Source organism: Alexandromys fortis, unplaced genomic scaffold (genome assembly GCF_014885135.2).
Source record: "Alexandromys fortis isolate MF-2015 unplaced genomic scaffold, M_Fortis_MF-2015_v1.1 scaffold_3, whole genome shotgun sequence".
Lineage (NCBI taxonomy): Eukaryota > Metazoa > Chordata > Mammalia > Rodentia > Cricetidae > Alexandromys > Alexandromys fortis.
This window is the reverse complement of record NW_026067909.1, coordinates 6,939,239-6,964,359: the sequence shown is the minus strand read 5'-3', so window position 1 is coordinate 6,964,359 and position 25,121 is coordinate 6,939,239. Positions and strand designations below refer to the sequence as shown.

The 25,121-nt window shown below is 43.6% G+C and overlaps 1 protein-coding gene across 1 annotated transcript in view; it reads left to right on the top strand.

The window, feature by feature from the left end:
- The first annotated feature begins 311 nt into the window (after window positions 1–311).
- Window positions 312–25,121, top strand: part of Tcerg1l (transcription elongation regulator 1 like) — a 171,050-nt gene continuing 146,240 nt past the window's right edge. The window contains exons 1-3 of the mRNA XM_050137935.1: window positions 312–641; window positions 2,695–2,841; window positions 3,579–3,759. Of these exons, the coding sequence (XP_049993892.1) occupies window positions 312–641; window positions 2,695–2,841; window positions 3,579–3,759 (658 nt within the window). The remainder of the gene's footprint in view (window positions 642–2,694; window positions 2,842–3,578; window positions 3,760–25,121) is intronic.

Sequence of the window (25,121 nt, the reverse complement as noted above, 5' to 3'; positions counted from 1 at the left end):
GCAGCGACAACCGAGTGGGCTGGGGACTGCAGTAGAGGAATCAGCCGGCCGGGTTGGGCGCGCCCCTCGGTCCCGCGTGGTGTCACCGCCTCGGGGGTCCTGGCCTGGGGGCGGGGACTGGGGCCCCCGCTGGGCCCGGGGGCGGCGCAGGCAGAGAGGGCGCAGGCAGGAGGAGGGGCTCCCGTGCGGGGCAGGGGCGGAGCGAGAAACCGCGCCGCGCTACCAAGTGAGTTCGCTCCGAAGCCCGCGCCGCCGCCGGCCCGCACCTCGGGCGCCCGCCGCCCCCGCCGCCGCCCGCGCGGGGGTGTAGGATGCTGGCGGGCGCCAGGCTCCAGCGGCGGCGGCGGCAGCTGCAGCAGCCTCAGCAGTCCCGGCGGCGGCAGGCTTTCCCGTGGCCGATGAATGCAGACCCGCCGCCACCGCCCTGGGTTTGGATGGTCCCTGGCTCCACCGGGCTGCTCCGGCTCGGCGCCGGGGTCGCGCCCCCGCCGGTGCTACTGGCTTCGGCGCAGCCCGCCGCCGCCCCGCTGCTTGCGCGGTTGCCGGGCTGGCCAGCCCCGGGCGAGCCCCTGCTGCCTCTGCTGCCGCTGCCCTCTGCGCCAGACCACGCCGTGCACCATTATCCCCTGCTCCCCGGACAGGTAACGTCCCGGCTCCGATCCCCACTCAGGCTCAGGATTATGGGTCCCTTCCTTTCCCGGGGCTGGGTTGGCGCTCCTCCCTTCCCAGGTGGTTTTCGTTTTCCACACCATCTGGACGTAGCCTCGCAGTCATACATTGAAAAGAAAGTTCATGCTTCGACGCCCGGTTTTGCCTTGGCAGTTTTTTTATTTATATTATTATTGTTATTTTTTGATATTTCCCCCCTGGCTTTCATCAGAGCGGCTTAGACCAGAGAGCCTGGACCCAACTTTCCCCCGGCGCCGGGCGCTGTCCAGAGCGCGGTGCTGAAGTCGCCGCCGCGTATCACAGCGCGGCAACCAACTATCGTGGCTGCCATCGCCTCGAAGTTAATACTTTTACAGTCTCCGCCAGACTAGAAGGCAAGCTGCGGATCAATAGCTATTTCTGATTCTGATCTGGTCCCCCTACTCCTTCACATAGATTCAAGGCAGGGCTTAAGAGAATTCCAGCCACGGAAGGCAGCCTGGAAATCCTGCCTTGAAAATGTTTTGGGGGGTGGGGATTTCCTCTCCTGCCATTTGAATTCCCTTAAGCCAGATTCCACTTTAAAAGAGTTTGGCATGCAGAGCCTGGAACAGCAAAGAAAAGTGACTATACCTTCGATTGATGGCGCGGTGGTGCAACCTTTCCTGGCGCTGGCCAAATTTACTGTTCACTATCTGTGCAAATGAGTTTGAATACAGGAATAGCATATATTTCATTCCGAAACTGGCCTCATTAGCATATTCAAATAAGCGTTCGGCTACAATACTTCTTTTAATTAATTTTAACCTGGTACCACCTTGTGAATTTTTCTAGAAGACGTCATGAAACTTCCCCTAAGCTGTTCCTTGGACTTAACAATGATACGTGCCATACTGGGCATCCTATCATGATGTGTGATGCACATCGTATTAGGCTTTATTGGATAAGCTCTGGTAGCTTTTGCCATGTTTAGGAGGACTGTCGTTTCAGAGTGTTACCGCTAGAGGTACATAACGTTGAAAACTGCCCCCTCCCAGCTCTTGTGTCCCCCCCCCCCAATAAATTAAAAGGAAAAATCCGGAAAATCTTAGCATTTGTCATTTGCATGTTTTCTGCTATTCACTATCTAAGTAAAGATAGCTAGAATCAGAAAGCCATTTTACATACAGCAGAACAAGAAAACCCTTGTGCCTTTGAAGCAGCAGCCTCTGAGTCTTTCCCCACCCCCACCTTGCTGGGGTGAAGAAGCGGGAGGGGGGGTTACTGGGTGACCTGTACTCAGCATCTGTCCCTTCCTGTGCTGTCTGTCTGAGATCTTCAGTCCAGGAGTCCTTACATTTCCGTGGCTCTAGTATCTGTTTGTATTAATGAACCGTGAGAAAGTTACAATCTTAGCTCCTTAAAACAGTTTCAAAATAGTAAAGGAGATGGGTGCCAGAGATCGGCTCTGTGCTCTCCATGAAGAGAGAATGGGTATTCAAAAGAAATGGTCCCAAAGCCAGCCTTTGCCCTTCCCATCCGCCCAGGCCAGAAACTCATTTCTTTTTCTATTTTTTTATGTTAGTTTCCTGCACGAATAGAAGGGTTTCTGGTTTCTTCCCCCCACACCCTCTTTTGTTTCCCTCCCACCCCATCACCCCCAGCCCAATTCATTTCCAAGATTTCTGACTTTAGGCTTTGTTTCATGACCTACTTAGTTTTGCCAGGTTTCTGTGTAACCATTGGGCTGTAGAAGTCCCATTTCCTGAGTCTCTCATTGTCTTATCTTAGAAGTTCCTCCCCAATATCGACAGATACTGAATTGATAATTTTATGATGATCCAGATATGAAACTTTCACAAGTCTCTCTGTAATTTATAAATGTTCATGGTCTTTCTTGATTGGAAATTATATTATTTTCTCATCAAATTTCTATGCTTAAATTCCTTTATTATAACAGCTACTCTGGCATCTTTTGGTACAAACAAGGCTAATGTTTCTCTCTCTCTCTCTCTCTCTCTCTCTCTCTCTCTCTCTCTCTCTCTCTCTCTCAATTTTGGGTCCCAGTGGCTGTTTGGTGGTCATTCTCCATCCATAGGACTATCCCCCTCCTCTGCTGTGGAGTTGGTGCCCCTTTTCCCACATGTCTGCCCTTCTGCTCTGCCACCTCCTGTTGGGAAAAGCTGGGTAGACAAGAGGATGCCTAATTACAAGGTAAAAGTGCAAGTGATTTAATTAGATAAGTGGATTTTTAATTGATAAGTCACTGAGTATCACCATGTTAACAGAAAACATTTCACATTTTCTAATTGTAATAGATTGTCTATTTGAGTACAGAGAGGGCTCATCCCGGAACCAGAATGACCTGTTCAGAGACAGCAGCAGATAGGGATAATTTTGTCATGACTCAAACACTTGGGTTCTGTTGAAAAAGCAACAATTTCTGGATCAGAATTTTTTCAACTTTAAAATCTACAACCATTGGTCAAAATCCATTCTTAAATATTATAAAATGCAAGTTTCACAATTTGTTTTTTTTCAAGTTTCACATTTTGAAAAGGATTTTTTCTCATGAGTTCTACTTTGTTTTTTCTCCTTTCTGATGGCTTATGAACTCAAGTGTCCTGAATATCATTTAGTTACTTGAATATGAAAGATGGAACAGCACGTTAACTTGTTCTACCATCCAAAAGGGTGATCTCATCAGGTGATTCTTCAGTTTGTCACCTGGCTGTTGCACTGACCTAGCCAGGCTGGTAGTTGAAGCTCAGTCTCAGCTAGAGGTCTTTCTCTGGTGCAGCAATCCCTTTCTTTAAGTTTTAAATTCATACTTGTATGGTTTGTCCAATAGTATAAACACCCACCAGTGGGCCAGTGAACAATAGTATACACCTGTCTATTCCACCAAGTGTTTTGTTTGTGAATGTTTTGTTTGCCTTTCTTTTGGACAGATCTTCTTAAACAATTCCTTTGCTCTGGACTCCACGTGGATATATCCCGAGGGATCAGGACTCTTCCACAGCCATGAAAAACCTCACTTTCTGGCAAACCAAGTAACTCCATCTCTGTCTAGGCCAGCTCCTGCCTCCAGGCCTCTCCCCACTGTGGTATTAGCAGCTCAACCAATACCAGGTCAGTCCCCAGCTAACAGTGACAATGTACCTGTCTGTGTGAGTCATAAGTCAGCTTTGAAAGCAGTGTCGTTTTCACGACACAATTCTCTTATCAAACTCTTTTAGGATGTGTTGCACAGTGTGACTCTAAAAATTTGAGTGCATCTGTTACCATCCTTCAGCTGTAGGGTCAGTTTTGAAGATGAGGAGATAGCAGAGGGATTTGGACAGGAAAATATTGGCCAGGCTGTGTTTTTATAGCCATGTTTTTGGCTGCTGGTTCGTGAGGACAGCAGATGAACCGCTGTCACTAGTTAACAGTGTTGCTTGTCTAGGGTGCTGCATGCAAGGATGCTTATGGGTTTACCGGGCACAGGTGCATGCATAGTTTTTGTGTTTTTTGTGAACTGGGAATTATCAATGAGGGCAATGGTAGAGACGGATTATAAAACACTTTATTTGAAAGACGGGCTTTGTTCTATCTTTGGAATCAAGTGACCCAAGCGAACATTTGTCCTGTAAAATAGCCACCCCTGAAACAATCCCTGGATGAAATATTGCATAATAAACCTGTATTGTAATAGGAGAATAAAATCATCTTATGAATTTTTAAATTGATTTTTTAAAATCACCTTAACATATGATCATATTACAAAAGCAAATGTTGCCGGTGCCAAAATCGTCTTGCAGCCCCTTCCATTATGGAATATTTTATGACTGCAGAATTACATTATCTTCCTGTAATTTCCTACCTACCAAGCTTATCTCAATATGTGTCTCTAAAATTTAGTAATAAGGAGCTGCTCCTGTGGATACCAACACCGGGGTAGGGGATGCATTTACTTTATTCTCTGTTTGGCTGCATATTTATTCTAATTTGCAAGGACTCTTGTTTAGCAATAACTCAGGGAGAACAAGACAACGCATCCTGCAGGCTTTTGCGATTCTTGCCTGAAAAGCGCCTTTGTTTCTTGTCATTGCACATTGTCGATTGATTGAGATCTGACCAAGCATCAGGGGTACTCATGTTTATAACATCGCGTGCCATGATGTTCATGTTCCTATTTGCGTTAATAGTCATGGAAGGTAATTTGATGACACATATCATATATGAGGGCTCCATGACTTTCAGTGACTCTTGGGAGAATGATATTTCTCTCGACGCATAGATGAAGGTGCCCAGATCACCTGCAGGTTTAGTTTTGTAACTACAGGTTTAACAGATCCATCCAGTGAAGTTCCTGCTTTGCAACATGGCAGAAGGACATACGGGCATGTCTGAGAATGCCTCAGTCCTTCCAGGAAGCATGTCCTCTGGACATTCTATGCTCACTGGGAAACCGATAACTTTTCAGGTGGCTTACTCACTGTGACACAGCCCATACCTCACCTCTGGTCACACAGCATTCATGAATTTACCTTCTGGTTTGGGACTAGTAATCCTCAAAGGGTGAAATGATACTTATTTCAAACATAATGTCCTAGCAATCTTTCCCAGCCTTGCCTACCATCAACCACATCTGTGCATTTTATTCTTCCTGGCGTCTCTTTCCTTTCCTTTCCTTTCCTTTCCTTTCCTTTCCTTTCCTTTCCTTTCCTTTCCTTTCCTTTCCTTTCCTTTCCTTTCCTTTCCTTTCCTTTCCTTTCCTTTCCTTTCCTTTCCTTTCCTTTCCTTTCCTTTCCTTTCCTTTCCTTTCCTTTCCTTTCCTTTCCTTTCCTTTCCTTTCCTTTCCTTTCCTTTCCTCTTTCTTTCTTTCTTTCTTTCTTTCTTTCTTTCTTTCTTTCTTTCTTTCTTTCTTTCTTACCTTGCACGTCACCAATGAAGACAACACTTGAAGCGTGGTTTGTCTTGGAGAGAAATGTTGACCTGTCTCCCAAGGTGACTAATAAACAGCTACATCTACTTGAGATGGGAGTTTCTAAATTGCATCCCTAAAATTTGACTTTTTGATGAGTTTCAGAATTCTCAGAAATCATTCACCTTTGAAAAGAATGAATTGAATGTCTCATGGACATACGTGCAAAGGGTTGTTTATGTGTTATGTGTTTGTGTTTTTTTGTGTTTATGTGTTACTAATCGACTCACAAAGCGCTTGGGAGGGGAACCAGAAAAGTTGAAAGGTAGAGTTAACCCCCAAGACAGTTAGAATTGAAAATACATTACTTTAATTAGAAATTATGCATTTATTAAAAGACTTATCTGTAAATTACCAGATATGTTGCTATTAAAACAATTTATTTTATATCTTATGGGTGGATAATTTTGAAAGTTATATTTAATTTTCATTATAATTTATATTATACAAATATACATAATTATGGCCATGGATACTCTTATACAAGAACATGATATAAAATATATCTTTGTAAATATACTACATGACTGACATATATTAATCAACTTTGCTATACATTTTCTCTGTTCTGAATTCAGTGACCTTAGAATCAGATATATTTTATTGATTTTTTTAAAAATTAATCAAAGAAACATAATTAGAATTTCCAGAGAACAGGAAAAGTGAGTCTTGAGCTCTCATTTTAAGCAGTGAGCTCAGACTTCCCTTTCTTGGCTGGATAGTGGTTTTCATGTAAGATTATTCTGGTCAGCCATGCATTGACATTTGAGGAACAGTGGAAGGTCATATACCATGGACTCAAGCAATGCACGCCTAGCAGGCAATTTGAGTAACTGTGCTATTGGCTGCCTTGGTAGAGGTCACTATGGATGGAGTGCTGGGTGAGAAACTCTAAGACTTATATTAATGTCCTATCTTCCTCACTTAAGTTGGCTAAGAGTTAACTGCAAGTTCAGGGGTTCAGATCATGTGAACTCAACTTGCCTGAGCTTGTTGCCTGAAGTCTGATGTACTACAAAGAAGGGTTTCATATTTTAGGTAAACTGGATTCATACACGATTGCTATTCTATTCAGAGCTAGAAGCAGCCTTGGCCGTCTCAAATGCGGGAAGTTATGGTTGAGGTTGGTCTCCTTTCCTTCATTCACCAGGCAAACCATCCGCAAGGAAAGCTGCAGGCCCAGTACCATGACTGCTGGGCTATGCAGTCTAGAGGAGAGATGGGAAACAGTAGTTCACAGTCATGTGACATAGTGACGAATGGTGGGGAACCTCGAGGCAAGGCCTAGAATGCTCTCTCAGGGCAGGAAGAGGAATAGGATGTTAAACCAAGGAGTAGATACAACATGCAAGAAACTACAGACAATTAATTAAGTGAGACTGGACCAGTGTAGGAATCAGTCGGGAGCCTAGACGAAGCAGTAGGTACTAACTAGACTTAGGCTATCTTCAGCCAGACACATCCCTGAGAGCTCACGCTTTGTAATGTTGTCAAATTTTACACTATCTTTCCACTCTGCTGGCTTCACAGTGCCTCTAGGAAAGCAGGGAGTCATCCTGGGAAGCCGAGGTGCATCAGGGGGCCTAGTACCTTTCCAGTGGGTCCAGGACGCAAAGGCATAGAGTCACAGCTGTGGAAAGCAAGGGCTGTGATAATAGCTAAGTGGCTAATAAGGAAATTGTCCCCAATGGTGGTGTTAATGGGTGGCCAAACTGAGAAGCGATCCAAGACTCCTTGGTTCCCAGTGTCAGCAGCTGATTCAGGGTAGGAAGCAGGCAGTAGAGAATGTGTCAGTGGGCAACCCAATCCTTCCGGTCAGGAGCTGGATGCGCTGGCTTCATCTCTCCCTCAGTCCTCTTCCTCCACGGAATATGTTAGTCCCTGGGATGTGGCAGCAGGTCAGGGCATTATTCAGAAATAAAATAGCCGAGACTAAGAGCATCTAGCGGTGGGAAGAGATCATTAATTCACTTGTCACCTGGTAGAGACACACAAAATAAACAGTGCCTTGAGGGAACCTGGAGGTTTGTGTGTCATCTATATAGCATTGGCCATTAGCCTGAGCATTGGAGGTTGTGCTGGGGAAACACAAATGTATACTAGCCAAACCGGTTGTGCCACCCCAACTTCAATGGTGAGTGAGACAGATGGGGAAGAAAATAAAATACCAACTGTGCTGTGAAGAGCATTCTGCTCAGATTCCTTTGATCCCAGAGATGCAGAAGAGGGGCTTTATGCAGGACCTGGTCACCTTTCTGGGTAAAGCAAATTTTAATATAATTTAACAGGCATAAGTACATAAGTAACCACAGAAGATCAGAAAGGGGTGCAATAGGCAGCCAGTAGCCTCTGTGGAGAGACCATCAAAAGAAATGAGAAAGAAGCAAAAGGACCATTCTGAAACATAGCGGTTAAAATCAACAAGGACAAGATGCACCTGAAGACAGTCTGCAAGCATTCTCCAGTATGCAACTGTGTGACTCTGTAAAGCAGCCCATATTCAGAGAAGGCAATGGGCATAGACAATGGCAAAAGGCTCTGACCTCCCATAAACAAATGAGAAGTACAGTGTTCAAAGTGACGAGGAAGGGCTTCTCTGCTCTCCGAGCCCTGATTTATTCATTCCCTTTCTCATTGCTGTGGCCTAATGCCCGAGAAGAAGCAACTTAGCGGGAGGAAGGGTGTGTATCGGGGCTCACAGTTCTGGGGGCAAGGGGTATATTCCATCATGGAGGTGAACACCTGAGCCTCTTAGGGTCATTTCACGTGCAAACCACAGTGAGGACACCATATAAAAGAGTGGAGCCATGGCCATGGCATCCCACCCTGTTAGGTCTGGACTCCGTGTTGGGAACAGTTAAGAGAGTAAGAGGTGAGAAGATGTTGCGTCTCACCGGAAGGTCGTGTTGGAACACAGGTAAGGAAGGACCTTCCTAGAGAAGCGTGGAGTGGGTCCATGTGAAAGTCACTTCTGTCACTTCACTCTGCTCATAGCTAGTTTCACTTCATGTTTCTTGTCTTTTTTTTTTTTTGTCTTTTAGTTCAACACTCAGATTGTGTAAGAGCGCGATATCTGTGTTTCGAAATGAAGCCTGGTGTGTTCTGTGCTGTATATTTTCGATATGATTTTTGGCACTCTGGTTTGTGTTTTCTTGCTATTCTGTCTTGCTGTTTCTTGTCTAGTGGTGTTTGCATTTTGCTTCCTTTCTAGTGGAGGGTGACTTGGCATATGCCACATGGATCCTGTTTTCTCCAAATGAGGTTTTTAAGAAATCTGACTTGAGTTTACGTTTTCTGCGGTTTCAAATTATTAGACCACAGCTACCTTAGATCCCTTCTGTGAAACGTGAGATATTTGGAAAAGTTCATATTGCCTAGTTTTGTTATGTTCTTTTTAAAGTCCTTTATACTAAGAAATAAATCTCTAACAAGGAGTCAGAATGAGGAAGTCAGGCTTCAGAAGATTTGCAAGCACCAGCCTTGGTGGTTAATCACAGTGGATACATATGAATGTCTGTGGTTCGGTCCCTGGAGTGAATGAAAAGCTCTAAATGATATTCCTCCCTGTAAGTGAAACACAGAAGCTTGGACTGTGCTGCCAAGAAATCCCCAAACTCACAACTCATTACAAGGTTCCCGAAGACTGAAGCTGGACCATGCCCTTGCCCGCTAGGTGATATAGGAAAGGTGCATGGTGTTCACTTTCTATGGTAGAGGAATATAGGACAGCCAGAGTGGGGGCACACAGACTGAAAGAGATGCTCAGATACCCCAGAAGTCAAAGCTCTGTGGAGAAGTCACAGTGAAGGGAATTTGGTGCCTCTTCAGGCAAACATGCTAATAGGAGCCAAGTCCAAGTCAACTTTGAATATTGCCCCTGCCCCCTATGCTGACAGCCCAACACAAGAAGGGCCACGATGCTCCTGGGAAAGAAGCCCAATGAATGGCATTTTCTGCTGCCCTACTTACAAGGGCTAGCATTTGTTACAAGAAGTGCAAAGCAAGCGAGAATTCATCCATCAAGAGACAAGACAGTCAGCAGAACCAGAGACCTGCACACTGGAACTCTCAGCACAATGCTGATTAACATTATAATGCCCTGCAGGAGGGAACAGGTACGGAATTTCATCAGCGACGCGGAATTAAAGTCACGGACATATTAGGAAGAATATAACACCCAGGATGGAAAGGGACTTTGGATGGGCTCACGAGGAGATGTGATGAAGCCAACGGAAGAGTTTAAAGATAGAACAAGACAGAAACTTTGGAAATTGAGTTTCAGAGAGAAGGCAAGTGGGAAAATGGAGCCTGCATCCACAGAGCTGTGAGATAACGTCAGATGGTTACCATTTGTGTGATTGAAGTCCTCGAAGAACACACGGCGTGAAGAGCATTTGGAGAGATAATGATCAAAGGTGATACAAAAATAAACAGTGTTGTCAAACCGCAGACTTAAGAAGTTCCGCCAACTCAACTGGAAAAGAACAAAGCTACAAAGAAGCAGGAACTGAGCACTCACAAGTCAGAGCCAAATGCGTGTGGCAAAGACTAGGGGCAAGTCTTAAAGGTAGGGAGAAGACACATTACACAGACAGGAGCAAAGACGAAAAATCTCATGAGTTTTATTGTCGTAACAAAGTGATAAGCTTAATAACTTAAACTAATCAAAAACTGGGCAGAACTTGAGATGGATTGGTGTTCCAAACAAACTAGAACGGAAGGGAATTCACTGTCTGGAGATCATTGGCTCAAGAAATTACAAGGAAGCTTATTAGGAAGAAATCATGGACCATCAGAGAGGAATTTTCCTCCTCAAAGTGATAGAGATGGTAACGGTTGCATTGTTCTTTCTCTCTTTCTCTTTCTCTTGCTGGGAGAGTAACTGGCAGTGGAGCGAGCAGGGACTAGTGACAGAGCATGCTTGCACAGTCTTCCAGCATTTGTAAAGCGTGAGATGCGTGCTGGCACTGATTTGGAGGAGGAACTGGCGGTGTGAAATCAGATCACCTTCCCACCATCTACTATATGACACACGGTAACACGGGACAGTAAATTCTATAGACTCAAAGACAGACCTGTATCTTCATGTGTGATCTATTTATTTATATAAAGGTGTATATTTTATTACACACACAAACACACCTAGCGGGGGCGTGTAGAGCAGGCAGTTGAAATTGTAGGCAGACAAGATAGCAAAATACTTGCAAACAGAGTAATAGAATCATAATAAATGTTCAATCCAGCCAACCAGAGATACATAGTGAGGCCCTGTCTTAAAAACAAAAAGCAAAAAAACAAAAAGCAAAAAAACAAAAAGCAAAAGGCATATGGTAGAACACACCTTCAATCCTAGTACTAGGGAGACAGAGGCAGGTGGATCTCTGTGAGTTCAAGGCCAGCCTGGTCCCTATAGCAAATTCCAGGCGAGCAAGGGCTGCAAACTGAGAGCTTTTCTCAACAAACAAAGAGCCAGAGGGAATGTAAGGCACCAAGGAAACAAGGTCTTCTTAATCAACAAGACAAATATGAACTCACAGAGACTGAGGCTGCCAGCACAGAGGCAGCACGGGTCTGCACCTGGAGGGGATTCTAGAATGGGGTTTTGCATCTCTAGCTGTTTTTGTGGGCTCTTTTCCTTCTGTCTGTTTGTATTGTCCTATTCCAATGTGTTAGGTTTTGTTTCATCTTATAGTAGCATAGTATACTATTTTCCCTTAGAAAGCTGCTTGTTTTCTCATTAGAGACAGAAAGGAGGGTTGATCTGCATGGGAAGGGTGGGGAGGAGCTGGGAGGAAGTGAGGGAGTAATTGGGATATGTTATATGAGAAATAAAGCTATTGTCAATAAAAATGAAAGAAGACAAAATACATATGGACAAAAGAAAGGCACCAAGAGAGCCTACTGTAGGTATATTGTTGGTTTAATGACCCCCTCCCACTAAATACAAAAACAAAACAAAATCCCTACATAATTATTTAACACAAAGTTAGGTATAAAAAGAGAAGGAAGGATCAGGACACAGGGAAATGAGCGAATAAAACAAGCTACAAAGGAAGATTCAAATGTGAGGTTTCACTCCCTGTTGGAGACAGAGGTTTCCAGATTTTTAGCACAAATAAGTGATTTCTGTTCAGAAACCTGCTTTGAATATGACGCCATGAACTGGGTGAAAGTTAAGGTGAGGAGAAGATGCCCGCTTCAGAATGGGTCCAGATGCCTGTAGGTGGCCAGCCAATAGGCAAGTGAGAATCTGGAGATGCAAAGGAAATTGAATTCATAAAAATGTGCAGAAAGTGTGTCAAAAGAGCAGAAGAATTCTAAGCAGGAGCTTCCACACAGCAGAATCACGGACGAGAGAAGGAAGGCACAGGCAGAGTGGCGGGAGTAGCTGGGGGCTTCAGCAGCTCCTTGTATAACAGCAAGAAGGTGGAAGTGTTTTCAGCTTTGAAAAACCGACAGGAGGGGGCTGGAGAGATGGCTCAGAGGGTAAGAGCACTGGCTGCTCTTCCAGAGGTCCTGAGTTCAATTCCCAGCAATCACATGGTGGCTCACAACCATCCGTATTGAGATCTGGCGCCCTCCTCTGGCGTGTGGGCATACATCGAGGCAGAATGTTGTATACATAATAAATAAATCTTAAAAAAAAAAAAAAACCTGACAGGATTCCACTCTCCACCCTGGCTTGAGGGTCAGCTACAGACCACCTCACGACCTGACAGGAGTCTGCCCTCCATTCTTGCCAGAGGGTCATCTACAAACTACTTCACAGCAGACAATGTTTTTGTGTGCATGTGCAGAGTATTCATCATGGCCACATTCTAGGCTGTAAAATAACCCCACAGATACTGAGTTAGATTAAAGCCTACACAAGTCACCTTCTGGCCAAAATAGCATTAATTTAGAAACCAGGGATGGAACAGGAAGAAACGATCAGGAGAATATGTAAACACCTGGGAATAGAATAACATACTCAAAGTAAAACATTGGGTCAGAGAGATAGAGGGAGTCAGAAAATATTTTGATTTAAAAAACGAAAATCATTATAAGAAATCTTGTGGGAACATAGCCAAAGCAGGACACTGCCAGAAATGTGTAACATGAAAATGTCCGCAGTGGAAAGGAAAATTTAAATCAATGCTTACCCCTAAGCAACTAGAAACAGAGAGCTTCCTAATCAGAACGAGCCAAAAGAATTGGGAAAAAAAAAAAAAGACGACCCAGTTTTGTTTCCTGTTGCTATGATAGAATATCCCAGCTTTGGGGAGAAAGAAAGATCTCACAACTGCAGCTTACAGTCATTCATAGCAGGCAAGTCATGGTGACAGAAGCGGCAGGGACTAGGCACGTCACGTCCATAGTGACCAGCAAAGAGCGATGGATTAATGCAGGCATCTAGAGCTTGCCTCACTGTCTCTGACTTAATCCAGTTCAAGACCCTGAGCCTGGAGAATGGTGCCCCCCACATTGGCTGGTCTTCGTCACTCAATTGTCATAACCATGACCACGCCCCACAGGCACTGCCCACAGAACAACCTGATCTAGACAGTTTTGTCTTTGAGACTTCTTGCCTAGGTGTTTTTAGATTGTGTGAAGTTGACAGTAAACACAGAAAATAAGAAGAGATGTCAAAGAATCAACAAAGAAATATAAGGAAAACTGATGGAAGCGAAACTGAATTTTTAGAAAGATCAGTACAGCTGATCATCTCCTGAATGGAGGTTTTTTTTTTTTTTTTTGCCAGTGACGGATGAGCGACATCAGGAACAAAAACAGTTCTTGTCCAGACCTTATATAAAATGCAGTGAGAAAAATGTGAGTCACTGCCTCCTGGAGTGTACTCAGAGCTTTAACCAAACAGACGGACTCTTTGTACAGAGCAAGCTGAGTTAAGGAAGCAACAGAACGTGAACAGATCTGAGCACATGTACGCAGCAAGTCTGCTTCGAAGCCTCCCAGTGGGAGTATCCAGGGGAAGATATTCCGGGGAAATTCTCCAGGATCAAACAATTTCTCTGGCAAGCTCCATCCGCTGTTTCTGGAAGGAGTGTCTACACAAGCTTGTTGAGACATGGGAGAGGGGATAATGTTCCTACAACTCCTTTCCCTGAGATCAGCCCTCCTAGGTTACAAAAGTCACGTGGTGATCACAGGAAGCCTGCACACTGTACTGCTTCACCAGCGCAAATCAGAAACGTCCAAGGCAATGTAGTGGGTTTATCGGTGTATACAGTTGGCGACACCTTGTGACCAAGTTGTGCTTTCTGGGAAGGAAATGATAATTTAATATCAGGAAACCAACTGATGTTATTTATCAGAAACAAAAAAAGAAAAATAGATGGTTTCAGTAGGTTTAGAAAATGCGTCAGTGGCATGGTGGTGCATGCCCGGAATCCTAGCAAGCATTGAAAGGGACACGAGCATTGAGAAGAAGCCGCCAACTTTGGAGCTACAAAGTAAGATGATTTCTGAATGTAAAACAGCTACAATAGAAATCATTTTCCCAGCTCAACATATAGTCATATTAACAACAACAGCAATCCATCAAATAAATAAATAAATAAAGCATGTGCAAGCCGATGAAAGTTTAGATTACCCCCTTGAGTGGACGAAAGACACGCTTCAGAGAGCCACAGGGAATGCTTCGTTTAAACAGCAATAATGGTGGGTTCCTCCAAGGTGCAGAGCTAGGCAGGGACTTGTGCTCACATCACACACACTTGTGCAGTGATAGGAGGAAGCTGCAGGTGGTGCAAGCAAACAGAAAGGACACAGGAGGGAAGGAATTGAGGAAGAGGAATACGGAGCACAGTCAAAGCCATCTCTAGTTGCAGACAGAAGCACGGCCAGCGTAGAGAGATCAGCAAGAAGCTGCTGGTCCAGGATTTCACAGGCATGCAGGGCACAAGCTCAATGTACCAATTCCACCGAGTCCCTGTGTTAGCACGGACAGCTGGAAATGAAAATAGAACACATCTCAGATAAATATAAAGCCCGAAAGTTATTGATAAACAGGAAAGAAATGTCCAGCAGCCTTGAAGACTGCAGGAAAAAAAGAAAGAATTCAAGATTACAGAGATTAACCTTTTGTAAAATAACCAAACCTGGGATGCACATGGCGTAAGTTGTGAGCACATAGCGCTTGGAGGTGGATCCAAAGGTGAAACGGTGTACAGGCGCCATGTCAGGTGGCTTCAGATAGGGCACAGGGACTTCGAAGAAGGACAGCATATTATGGAAAAGCCAATGACAAAAATAAAGGCAGACACTCATAGCTTAAACAATCACGGATAAATCAGGCTGATAAATGATTCCCTCACGGTTGTGGACACAAAACATTATTACAAGATAAAGAGAAACAGTTACTTTCCATCATTCAGTGAACTCTTTACTGGGTCTTAGGAGCTGTTTAACTTGAACCACTACAGGGTAGCTACTTACATCCCTGTAGGTTTCTGGACTTTTCCATTTGGGCCATGTGCTAGGTAACTTCATGTTGGCTCTTTCCCTTGGTTGTGAGTCACTTCTACACCTGATACAGATGCTACTTCCTGTGATGTGTGCTTTGGAACACAGGAAGTGATGAAACTATAATATCTATTATGAAAGTGTTTGCCAATACTAGGATTTTTGCAAAATAAAAAAAACCAGAAACTTTATTTATTTATTTATTTTATTTTATTTTTGGTTTTTCGAGATAGGGTTTCTCTGTGGCTTTGGAGCTCTGTAGACCAGGCTGGTCTTGAACTCACAGAGATCCGCCTGCCTCTGCCTCCCGAGTGCTGGGATTAGAGGCGTGCGCCACCACCGCCCAGGCTCAAAGCCACAGAGAAACCCTGTCTCGAAAAACCAAAAAAAAAAAAAAAAAAAAAAAAAACCAAAAAAAAACAAAACAAAACAAAACAACAACAACAAAAAAAAAAAAACAGAAACTTTAACCACATAGATGAATCTCAATTATCTGAGTAGCTGAAAAAATCTGAAACACTAGAGGTATCACTCTCAGTAATGCTGACATCTGCCGAGATCAAGAGGAGCAATTACAGAAGCTGTGTAACAGCAAGGCAGGCCTTGACCACTGCAGCAAGCCCACTGGTTCAATAAGGAAAATCGGATTCATGTCAATAAGCTGCATGAAGATGCATTGTGGGATACGTGCAAAGGCAGCAGCCATCTGTAACAGTCTGAAATCTGAAACACGGTGTGGAGCCAGGTGCAGAACTCTGAGCTAAGACCTTTCACCTTCAGCAGAGGGCAAGACTTCCCCCCACCATGAGAGTCACTAACAGGCCTCCTTAACTTTCTCCAGGAAGCTCTAGCCAAGAAATGAAACAACATGGGAGAGGAGCTCGGAAATCTCATCAAGGTCAACTTTAAAACTCTCCAAATTAATTAAAAGACAGTTCAGAAAAATTGATTGATGAGAGATATCTTTCCTTTTCATCAATAGCTTTATATCCCATGGCTGTGGCAGACATAGGAGCACGTTTGTTTGTATTGGTCTTAGAGAGCCGTCAGTGAGAACATAGAGACAGACTTGCAGGAGGGTTAACATTTTGCTCCTCAAAGGCTTTGTCAGACCATGCATTCTGGGAACAAACAACCCTGATGCCACCCCTCCCACCTATTATCTTATGAGAATAAAGAGTCCATTTTTTTATTTTTTAATTTTATTGATTTCTTTTGAGCTCTACATTTTTTTCTGCTCCCCTCCCTGCCTCTCCCCTCCCCTTTAACCCTCTCCCAAGGTCCCCATACTCCCGGTTTACTCAGGAGATGTTGTCTTTTTCTACTTCCCATGTAGAATAGATCCATGTATCTCTCTCTTAGGTCCTCATTGTTGTCTAGGTTCTCTGAGATTGTGGTTTGTAGACTGGTTTTCTTTATGTTTAAAAACCACTTATGAGTGAGTACGTGTGATAATTGTCTTTCTGGGTCTGGGTTACCTCACTGAAAATGATGTTTTCTAGCTCCATCCATTTGCCTGCATATTTCAAGCTGTCGTTATTTTTTTCTGCTGTGTAGTACTCCATTTTTTAAATGTACCACATTTTCCATATCCCTCTTCGATTGAGGGGCACTTAGGTTGTTTGCAGGTTCTGGCTATGACAAACAATGCTGCTATGAACATAGCTGAGCACACGTCCTTGTGGCACGATTGAGCTTCCTTTGGATATATACCCAAAAGTGGTATTGCTGGGTTTTGAGGAAGGTTGTTTCCTTATTTTCTGAGAAATCGCCACATGACATCCAAAGGGGTTGTAACAGCTTGCATTCCCACCAGCAATGCAGAAGTGTTTTCTTTTCCCCACAACCTCTCCAGCATGAGTTGTCATCAGTGTTTTTGATCTTGGCCATTCTTACAGGTGTAAGATGGAATAAAAAAGCCCATTTTAAACAGCTTCTGAGATACTCAGGTGCCATGGGTCTGAATGGTGATTACCTGTTCCAAGACATTACTTTTTATTTTGACTTATTCTGTTTCAGTATAAGAAGAATCTGCCTTTTTTTCCACACAAAAAGTTAGAAATTATTAACATGTAGAAGAAAAGAAAAATACCATCCACATGCCAGGAAGTATTCATAAATAATAGCAGAGGAAAACTGTTTCTGGAGTGCACTGCGCAGGAACACTTTAGAGGCTGTCAGTTCTTTCTAGTAACCTCCCAGGCTTTTAAAGGACAATAGAGGACAGCTTGCAGGAGCCACTGTGATGCTTCCACGGTTGCGGGAGGGGGGAGACTTGTTTCCTCCTCTCTTCCCATTCTCTTGTCTCCTCTATTTACATCTTGATGTGTATTTTAATGTACTCTTTGAGAATTTCCCACATGCAAGCAGTGTATTTGGATCATATCCACCCTGCCCCTTCCCTCCTCAAAGCCGTCCCAGAATTCCCTCCCCACATCCCCCTGTCAACACCATGGCCTCATTTTTTAACCCACTGAGTCTGCCTAGTGTTACCCATGGGCACATGGGTGTGAGCCCACCCACTGGAGCATGGATAACCTAAGAGAGGCCACATTGCTGAAGTAAACTGTCTCTAGCTCCCCACAGGAGCTAGCAGCTGCAAATAGCTCCTTGCTAGGGGCGGGGCTTCATGATCCTGCCTCCATTCCTGCTGGGATTGACATTTTTAAAGTTTGCTTTTTTTCTTTTACCGTCTAGGACTTTGAATGCAATGTTGTAATGGTAATGACAAAGGTGTGGCTATTTTAGAAATTATTGATTTGCTTTTCTAATTAGCATACAAAGTAACAGGGTTGATTCTGGCATTTGCATAGATGCTTCCTTTTGGTTGCTCTTCCTCTTTTGCTCCCGAGCCCAGTGAGCCTTTCCATCTCCTACCACCCACCTTCCACTTTCCTGCCCTGCTTCTTTCAAAGCTCATTTTTTTTCTCCTTTCAGGGTCCCCTTTCTAGTTTCATGACCTATACGCATATTCATGACCACATATAGGTGCACGCACACACACACACACACCATAAGAGACAGAATGTACAATACTTTGAAGGGGGTGGTTCTAATGGTTCCCATCATCCAGAATAGACAGCATAGATGATATAATGTAAATGATACTAGCCACGCCTCCTTCACTTGGGAAGTCCCTCCCAGGCTAGTTTGCTGGTGGTCATATTTGCCTCATGAGGTAATATTGACATTTTTGTACAATTTTTTTCTATTAAGATAATCAGAATTTTTTTAAACTTTTATTTATTTATTTGTTTGTTTGTTTGTTTATTTAAGATTTCTGTCTCTTCCCCACTGCCGCCTCCCCTTTCCCTCCCCCTCCCCCAATCAAGTCCCCCTCCCTCTTCAGCCCAAAGAGCAATCAGGGTTCCCTGCCCTGTGGGAAGTCCAAGGACCACCCACCTCCATCCAGGTCTAGTAAGGTGAGCATCCAAACTACTTAGGCTCCCACAAAGCCAATACGTGTAGTAGGATCAAAAACCCATTGCCATTGTTCTTGAGGTCTCAGTAGTCCTCATTGTCCGCTATGTTCAGCGAAGCCGGTTTTAACACAGGCGCTTTTTCAGACCCAGGCCAGCTGGCCTTGGTGAGTTCCCGATAGATCATCCCCATTGTCTCAGTGTGTGGGTGCACCCCTCGCGGTCCTGAGTTCCTTGCTCGTGCTCTCTCTCCTTCTGCTCCTGATTTGGACCTTGAGATTTCAGTCCGGTGCTCCAATGTGGGTCTCTGTCTCTGTCTCCTTTCATGCCTGATGAAGGTTTAAACTTTTTTTTAAAATTGGTGTGTTAGTTAGTTGTTGTCAAGTTGAAACGTAGCTGAGAAGAGGGACTGTCAATTGAGAAATTGCCTCCATCAGATGGGCCTGTGGATATGTCTATAGGGAGTGTTCTTGTTTGATAGTTGATGTAAGAGTACCCATCCCCTTCTGTGTTAAAAAAAAAAAAAAGCTAGCTGAGCAAGCCAAAGGGAGCAAGTCAGTAAGCAGGGTAGGGTTCCTCCAAGGTCTCTGCTCTGGTTACTGCCTCCAGGTTCTTGTCTGAGCTCCTGCATCGGCTTCTGTCAATGAGGGGCTGTGATCTGTAAGCCAAATAAACTCCTCCTCCTCAGTTTGTGTTTAGTCAGAGACACTAAATCAAACAAGTGGTTATTTTACATGCGTTATGTGCTGAACCGTGAAATGACATGCATTCCTCAGAGGAACCCCAGCTCCTCCTGGCAAATGCTCTTGGCTGTGCTGGAGTTACCGCTGCTTCTTCGTCTAGGGCGTTTGATCTGTCTTGTGTGTGAAGCTGCCCTGTGTCTTTTGATCTCCTATTATATTTAGTGTGAAAGCTCACTGAGAAATGGCTACTCCACTTTAATTCTTCGAAAGCTTTGCATTACGATATTAGAACAAGATATTTGTCAAAATGTAGGACTGGCCTGTTAAAATAGAACTTAGTCCTTCCTTTGTGGTAAGGTTTTTAGCTATTGGTTTAAAGCCTTCTTTCTCATTTGACTATTCAGTCTTATGGCTCTCTCTGGTAAGGCTGACCAATGAATACACATGCATTTAGGAATCCATCCTTGCACCAGCCTTTGAAAGTCATCTCTGGCATAAGGTTTGTACTGGCTGGTTTTATGTGGCAAGCTGACACGAGCTAGAGTCATCAGAGAGGAAGGAGCCTCAGTTGAGGAAATGCCTCCATGAGATCCAGCTGTAAGGTATTTTCTTAATTAGTGATTGAGGGGGGAAGACACAGCCCGTGGTGGGCGGTGCCATCTCTAGGCGGGTGGTCCTGGGTTCTTTAAGAAAGCAGGCTGAGCAAGCCATTGAAAGTGAGCTAGCAAGCACCCTAGTAAGGATCTTGTCCTGTTTGCTTTCCTGTCCTGACTTCCTTCAGTGGTGAACAGCAATGTAGAAGCGTAAGCTGAATAAACCGTTTTTCCTCCCCAACTTGCTTTATGCTTATGGTATCTTGTCGCAGCGATAGAAACCGTAACAGAGACAAGGGTGTTCTGTATCAATTACCTGTTCTAACATGTTGTATTGGTGGTTGTCACATTTTGCATATACAGTATTGCTTGTTTACCCCTTGCTATTTTTAATCAACATGATTAACAGTTTGCCTATTTTACTGGTTCCTCCAAAAAGCAGCTTTCAGATTCTAAGATATTTTTCCACACATTTTATAGCCTCGTTGACATGGGTGTCTTTCTCTATTTGCGGGGGAGTGCAATTCTGGTTTGTCTGGGTTTTTTTTTTTTTTTTTGTTTATGTGTTTTCTGAAGTTGTTAAGACACATATTTGCACATTAGTTCCCCATATCCTCTCATTACTTCCAAGAACATTTTAAAAGAGATTTATTTTATTTCTAATTGTCTCTGTGAGGGAAAACATAAAAGGTGCTATTTTTGTTATCACCTGCTTATAATGATTTTTAAATTCTAATTTTATATCCCACACAATAAAAATGTTATTTGATTTTTATTGTTGTATGTGGTGGTAGGTTCACACGCGTGAAGTTTAGAAGATAACCTTAGGGAGTGGGTACTGGCTAGTTGTATGTCAGTCTTGGGTCACCTGGGAAGAGTAAACCTCAGGTGAGAAACTGCCCTCATCAGATTGACCTGTGGGCAACTCTGTAGGGCATTTTCTTGATTGACTATTGATAGGGGAGGGCCCAGCTCACGGTGGTTGGCTCCATCCCTGGGCCCCTGTTCCTAGAGTGGAGAAGAAAGCAGGCCAAGCAAGCCATGAGGAGCCAGCCTGTAAACAGTATTCCTCTATGGCCTCTGCTCAATTCTGCCTCCTGGTTTTTGCCTTGATCTCCCTTCATTATGGACCATAAGCTGTAAAATGAAATAAGCCATTTCCTCTCTAAGATGCTTTTGGTCACGGTTGCACAGCAATAGAAACCTAAGACTGATAGGTTCTGGGTACTGAACTCAGGTCTCCAGGCTTTCATGGCTGAATCATTCTACCAGGCCTCCTATGGATTTTTCTTTTTTTAAAAAGGAATTTCTATTTAAAGCCCTGGCCAGAGAGCTGTGAGAGCAACTGCCTTCCAAGAGAACTTCACTGAAGTAATTTCTTTTTTTGTGGGGGCTTGGTAAGAGTTTTTGCTCTTGCTTGTTCATCGTTTTAAGGGTTCTGGTCATGTTCATGAACTGCACAACAAATGTTTTCCATATGCTGGGTGTACACGTTGTCGGAATATCCATGAGAACTATTTTTTCTTATCAAAGATAGCCTTCCTGTAGCCAGTATCCCTCAGCTCAGTCCTCCTCTACCCTCCTTGACCCTGTCATTGTACTTTGACTGCATTTTTTTCCTTTTAAAAATGTTTGTGAAACGCAGGCTAATTGTTGTGGCATGATAGGCGAGGTCTCAAGCTCCGCTCCTGGGTTAGCTATTTTGACAGTGTTCCACGTGTGCTTAGTGACCATAGTTTGATTCTGAATTTTCCTTTCTATTCTTTCCATTGTGAAATCACTTGGCATATGGCGATATTGTTCTGTTTGCTTCTAGGAATATGGCTACACAGACCCTTTGCCCTCCCAGACAGTCTTCTTATAGAAACCTGCATTTCTTCCGATTATTGCTGTCAACTTCATGTGTTCTCAGAACTAAAATGAGTATTTTTGACATTAACTAGCTGAATTTTTTTCTTAATTAGCAATCTATCCTTTAGCTAGCCAGTTAGCCAATTAGCATTGTAATGAATATTGATCGTTGGGAGATTGCTATGACCTTATTGCTTTTTACTTTGGCTTCTTCTCAATTTTCTAATCTCCCTTCTCATAGCTTACATTTTGTTGTTAACTTAGTAGTCATTTGAAGTTTTCATTATCTTCTATTATTCATAATTTATATATCTTTATTATTAAAAAATTAAAAATTATGTCATAAATGCATAACTCAAAGAGCCTCGTGTTGAGGACCTTGCTGCTTCCCTCATCTTTGTTGAACAGTAGAAGAACACTGTGACAATTCTGACTGCAATGTCCATTTTATTGAGGACCCAACTTATGGACTATGCTGAACATTAACTTTTTTGTAGAAATGATTATTACTGGTATTCTCTACTGAATAAATATTTAGGTTTCTCAGATGGTGTTTCCAAAAGTGTTTTATTAATAGACCTGTTTAAGACACTTTTGACAAAGGCCAACTAGTAGTAAAATCACTCAATATTGTCTCATCAGGAAAATATTTCCCCTTATTTTCAAAGAATATTTTTTTTTCTTGCTAGAGTTTGTTTTTCTTACTCTGGGAATCTATTTCCTCAGTGTTTTGTGACTTGAGTGTAACCCTGCTGAGGGTTTCCATCAGTCTAACTGTTGTTGTATGCAGCCCGTCTGTCTGTGCTCTCTGGTGTTTTAAAGACTTTGCCCCTGACTTTATGGTTTTACCTGGATGTGGCCCTTTTAAAAGCCCTTCCAATTTACACATGGTTCTTTTGTGGAATTTCTTTTTGTCTCTTACCATTTCTGGGACATCATTCAATTGTTACTCCCCCCACCCCACTCCCCCATTTGCCCTCTAAAATGTTGGTAAGGGATTTAAACTTTGTTATTCTAAATTCCCTCTCTCTTCATTTTCCTTTCAAATGATTGCTCTTTCTTCTGTTGGTAGAAGTTTCTGTCCCACTGGCATCTCCCAAATAAACACATTGAGGCTTATATTAATTACAAATGTTCGGTCAATAACTCAGGCTTGTTACTAGCTAACTCTTACATTTTAAATTAACCTATATTTCTTATCTATGCTTTGCCATGTGGCTTGGTACCTTTTCTCAGTACAGCATGCCCATCTTTCTTCTCTCTGTGCCTGCGGGTGACTCCTCTGACTATGCCCTTCTTTTTCCTAGTGTTCTCATTTTGGTTCTCCCCCCTACTTTATTCTGCTCAGCTACTGGCCAGTCAGATTAAACCAATCACAGTGACATACGTTCATATTGTGTGTAAGAATATTCCACATTCTTCTCTGGGCTTATTTAGGTAATTTCTTAGGGTGTGTTTTTCAGTTGCTAAGTCTTTTTTCATCTACACAGAATCTCCTATGTCAATTACCTGAGAAGCTGTTGATTCCAATAGTTACATTTTTCATCTCTAGAAATCCCATAATCTTAGAAACAAAACAAAACAAAAACACAAACCAGCCCTTCATCACTCCTTGTTTCATTGTCTTGACCCTTGCTCTCCTAAAAACACTCATGCACAGCCACTTGATATTCTGCCTGTGAACTTCCGACATCCCTGTAGATGTGGGCGACAAATTTCTTCTTATTGTTTTGCTGACTCACTGTAGCTCCCTCTTTGCTTTGCTTGTTTTGAACTCTGCCTGGCTGGTTGCTTATTCCTTCATCTAAAGATCCTCACTTGTAGAATTGCAGGGTAGTACCAGCCCTGGGCCAGAAAACCCTCTCCCAAGGAGCAGCTCCAGCTTGCTTCTAAGATCCAAATAGCTCCTGCAGACCCCAATGGCTTCTTCTGCCTTTGCCCTCAAGGCAGACCTGCCACCACCTGTGGACACCTGGGGGATGGAAAGAAGCGAAATCCTTGCAAGTAGGCTCACTTTCAGTGGCCTTGGCCCTGCCCTCCATCCAGAGGAGCTTTCCACTGGTTGCAGAGACACCCAGGGGAGTCTAGCTCAGAGCTCTGGTGAAAATGGATCCTAGTTGAGCTGGGTTTTTTATTTTTCCTGAAAAGAACAGTCATTTCAGTGGCCTGTGTGCTCTTATCTCTAAATTGTATAGTAAGAAATATTCTTCCAGCAGAGAATACATTCTTGTCTCAAATTATATACCCTCAAATTATATGGCGTTGACAGCCTGGCACACAGCCAGGTACGCAGGTGCATAGACGCTTCTGGATGGATGCGATTACCAGAGCTTTAATTTGTTGGAAAGTTAGTCCTGAGACCTGCATGGAATATAGACCCAGGAAGCGATACCTTATGAAAATAGAATATTTTTTTTTAACCATCCCACTTTTTTCTTCTTTGAGTGCCCTATAGGTAAGGGGTGTGAGCGAGGCCTTGGAGGGATGTCTGATATGTTGTTGACTCTTTGGGGCTTGGGAAGTGCTTAGGGTTATCAGGGCATGACAGATAGTCAGTAAATAATCAAAGCCAAGGTCCAGGCTGAGCACCTCCAAAAGGTGCTAGGAATGGGAGCTTGCTGGGGATGAAGGAATAACAAAGCAAACACAGCTGTCTGCATCCTGTGTCTTACCACTGAGTTAATCTTAATTAGTGTTGCACGGTATTAGCTTGTAGTCGTGGACTGACAAACTCTCAGTGAGATTTTGGAGTCGAGGAGGCTCAGCCTTCAGGTGTTTCAGTCAGGCTGCTCTCATTGGCTTCTGGGGGGGGGGCGGGGGGGGGGAGATCACTCTCCTCTCCCAATCAGACATTATGAACCACAGCACATTTTCAGAAGGGACTGAATCAGAAATCTCAAAAATAATGTTAGATTCTAAAATGCCTTCATGCTACGGTTCTGGTTCCCTTAATTCTATTCTTTGAATTCCTGAGAACATGACTTCAAATGGACCTCTGAGGAACTTCAAAGCTTAGGAACCAAATATCTGGCTCTGTTGTGTGCTCCGGGGACAGAGTTGGGTGAATTTGCTCAGAGTGGCTTTAGGAGTGAGAATACCTACCGTAGATCCCTATCCACAGGATTGGGAGGTGCCCAGGTTACACCGAGACTCCCTATCTTCAAGGTGTGCCCACCTTTGAACCACAGGCATGACGGCAGAGGACTGTATCCCTGGGGGCAACTGCACTGGTTGTTGGCAGTAATCGTCTGGTGACCTCAGGTCTCACCTGTGCGGACACAAATGCCTTTGTATAAACAACATGGCACTTTTTATTTTGAGGCAAAAAAAAAAAATCACTTTCCACAGCACAGCAGGCTTTTTCAAACTGGAAATGAAACTCAAATCTCTTTTTTTTTTTTCTGGATGAGTCTGTACCTTCATTGTAAACAGCAGAGACAGATGGATATCTGCCGGTGGATTCCCTCAGGTGGCAGAACAGAGAGCATTTCCCACCGCTCATTGCTGGGAAATT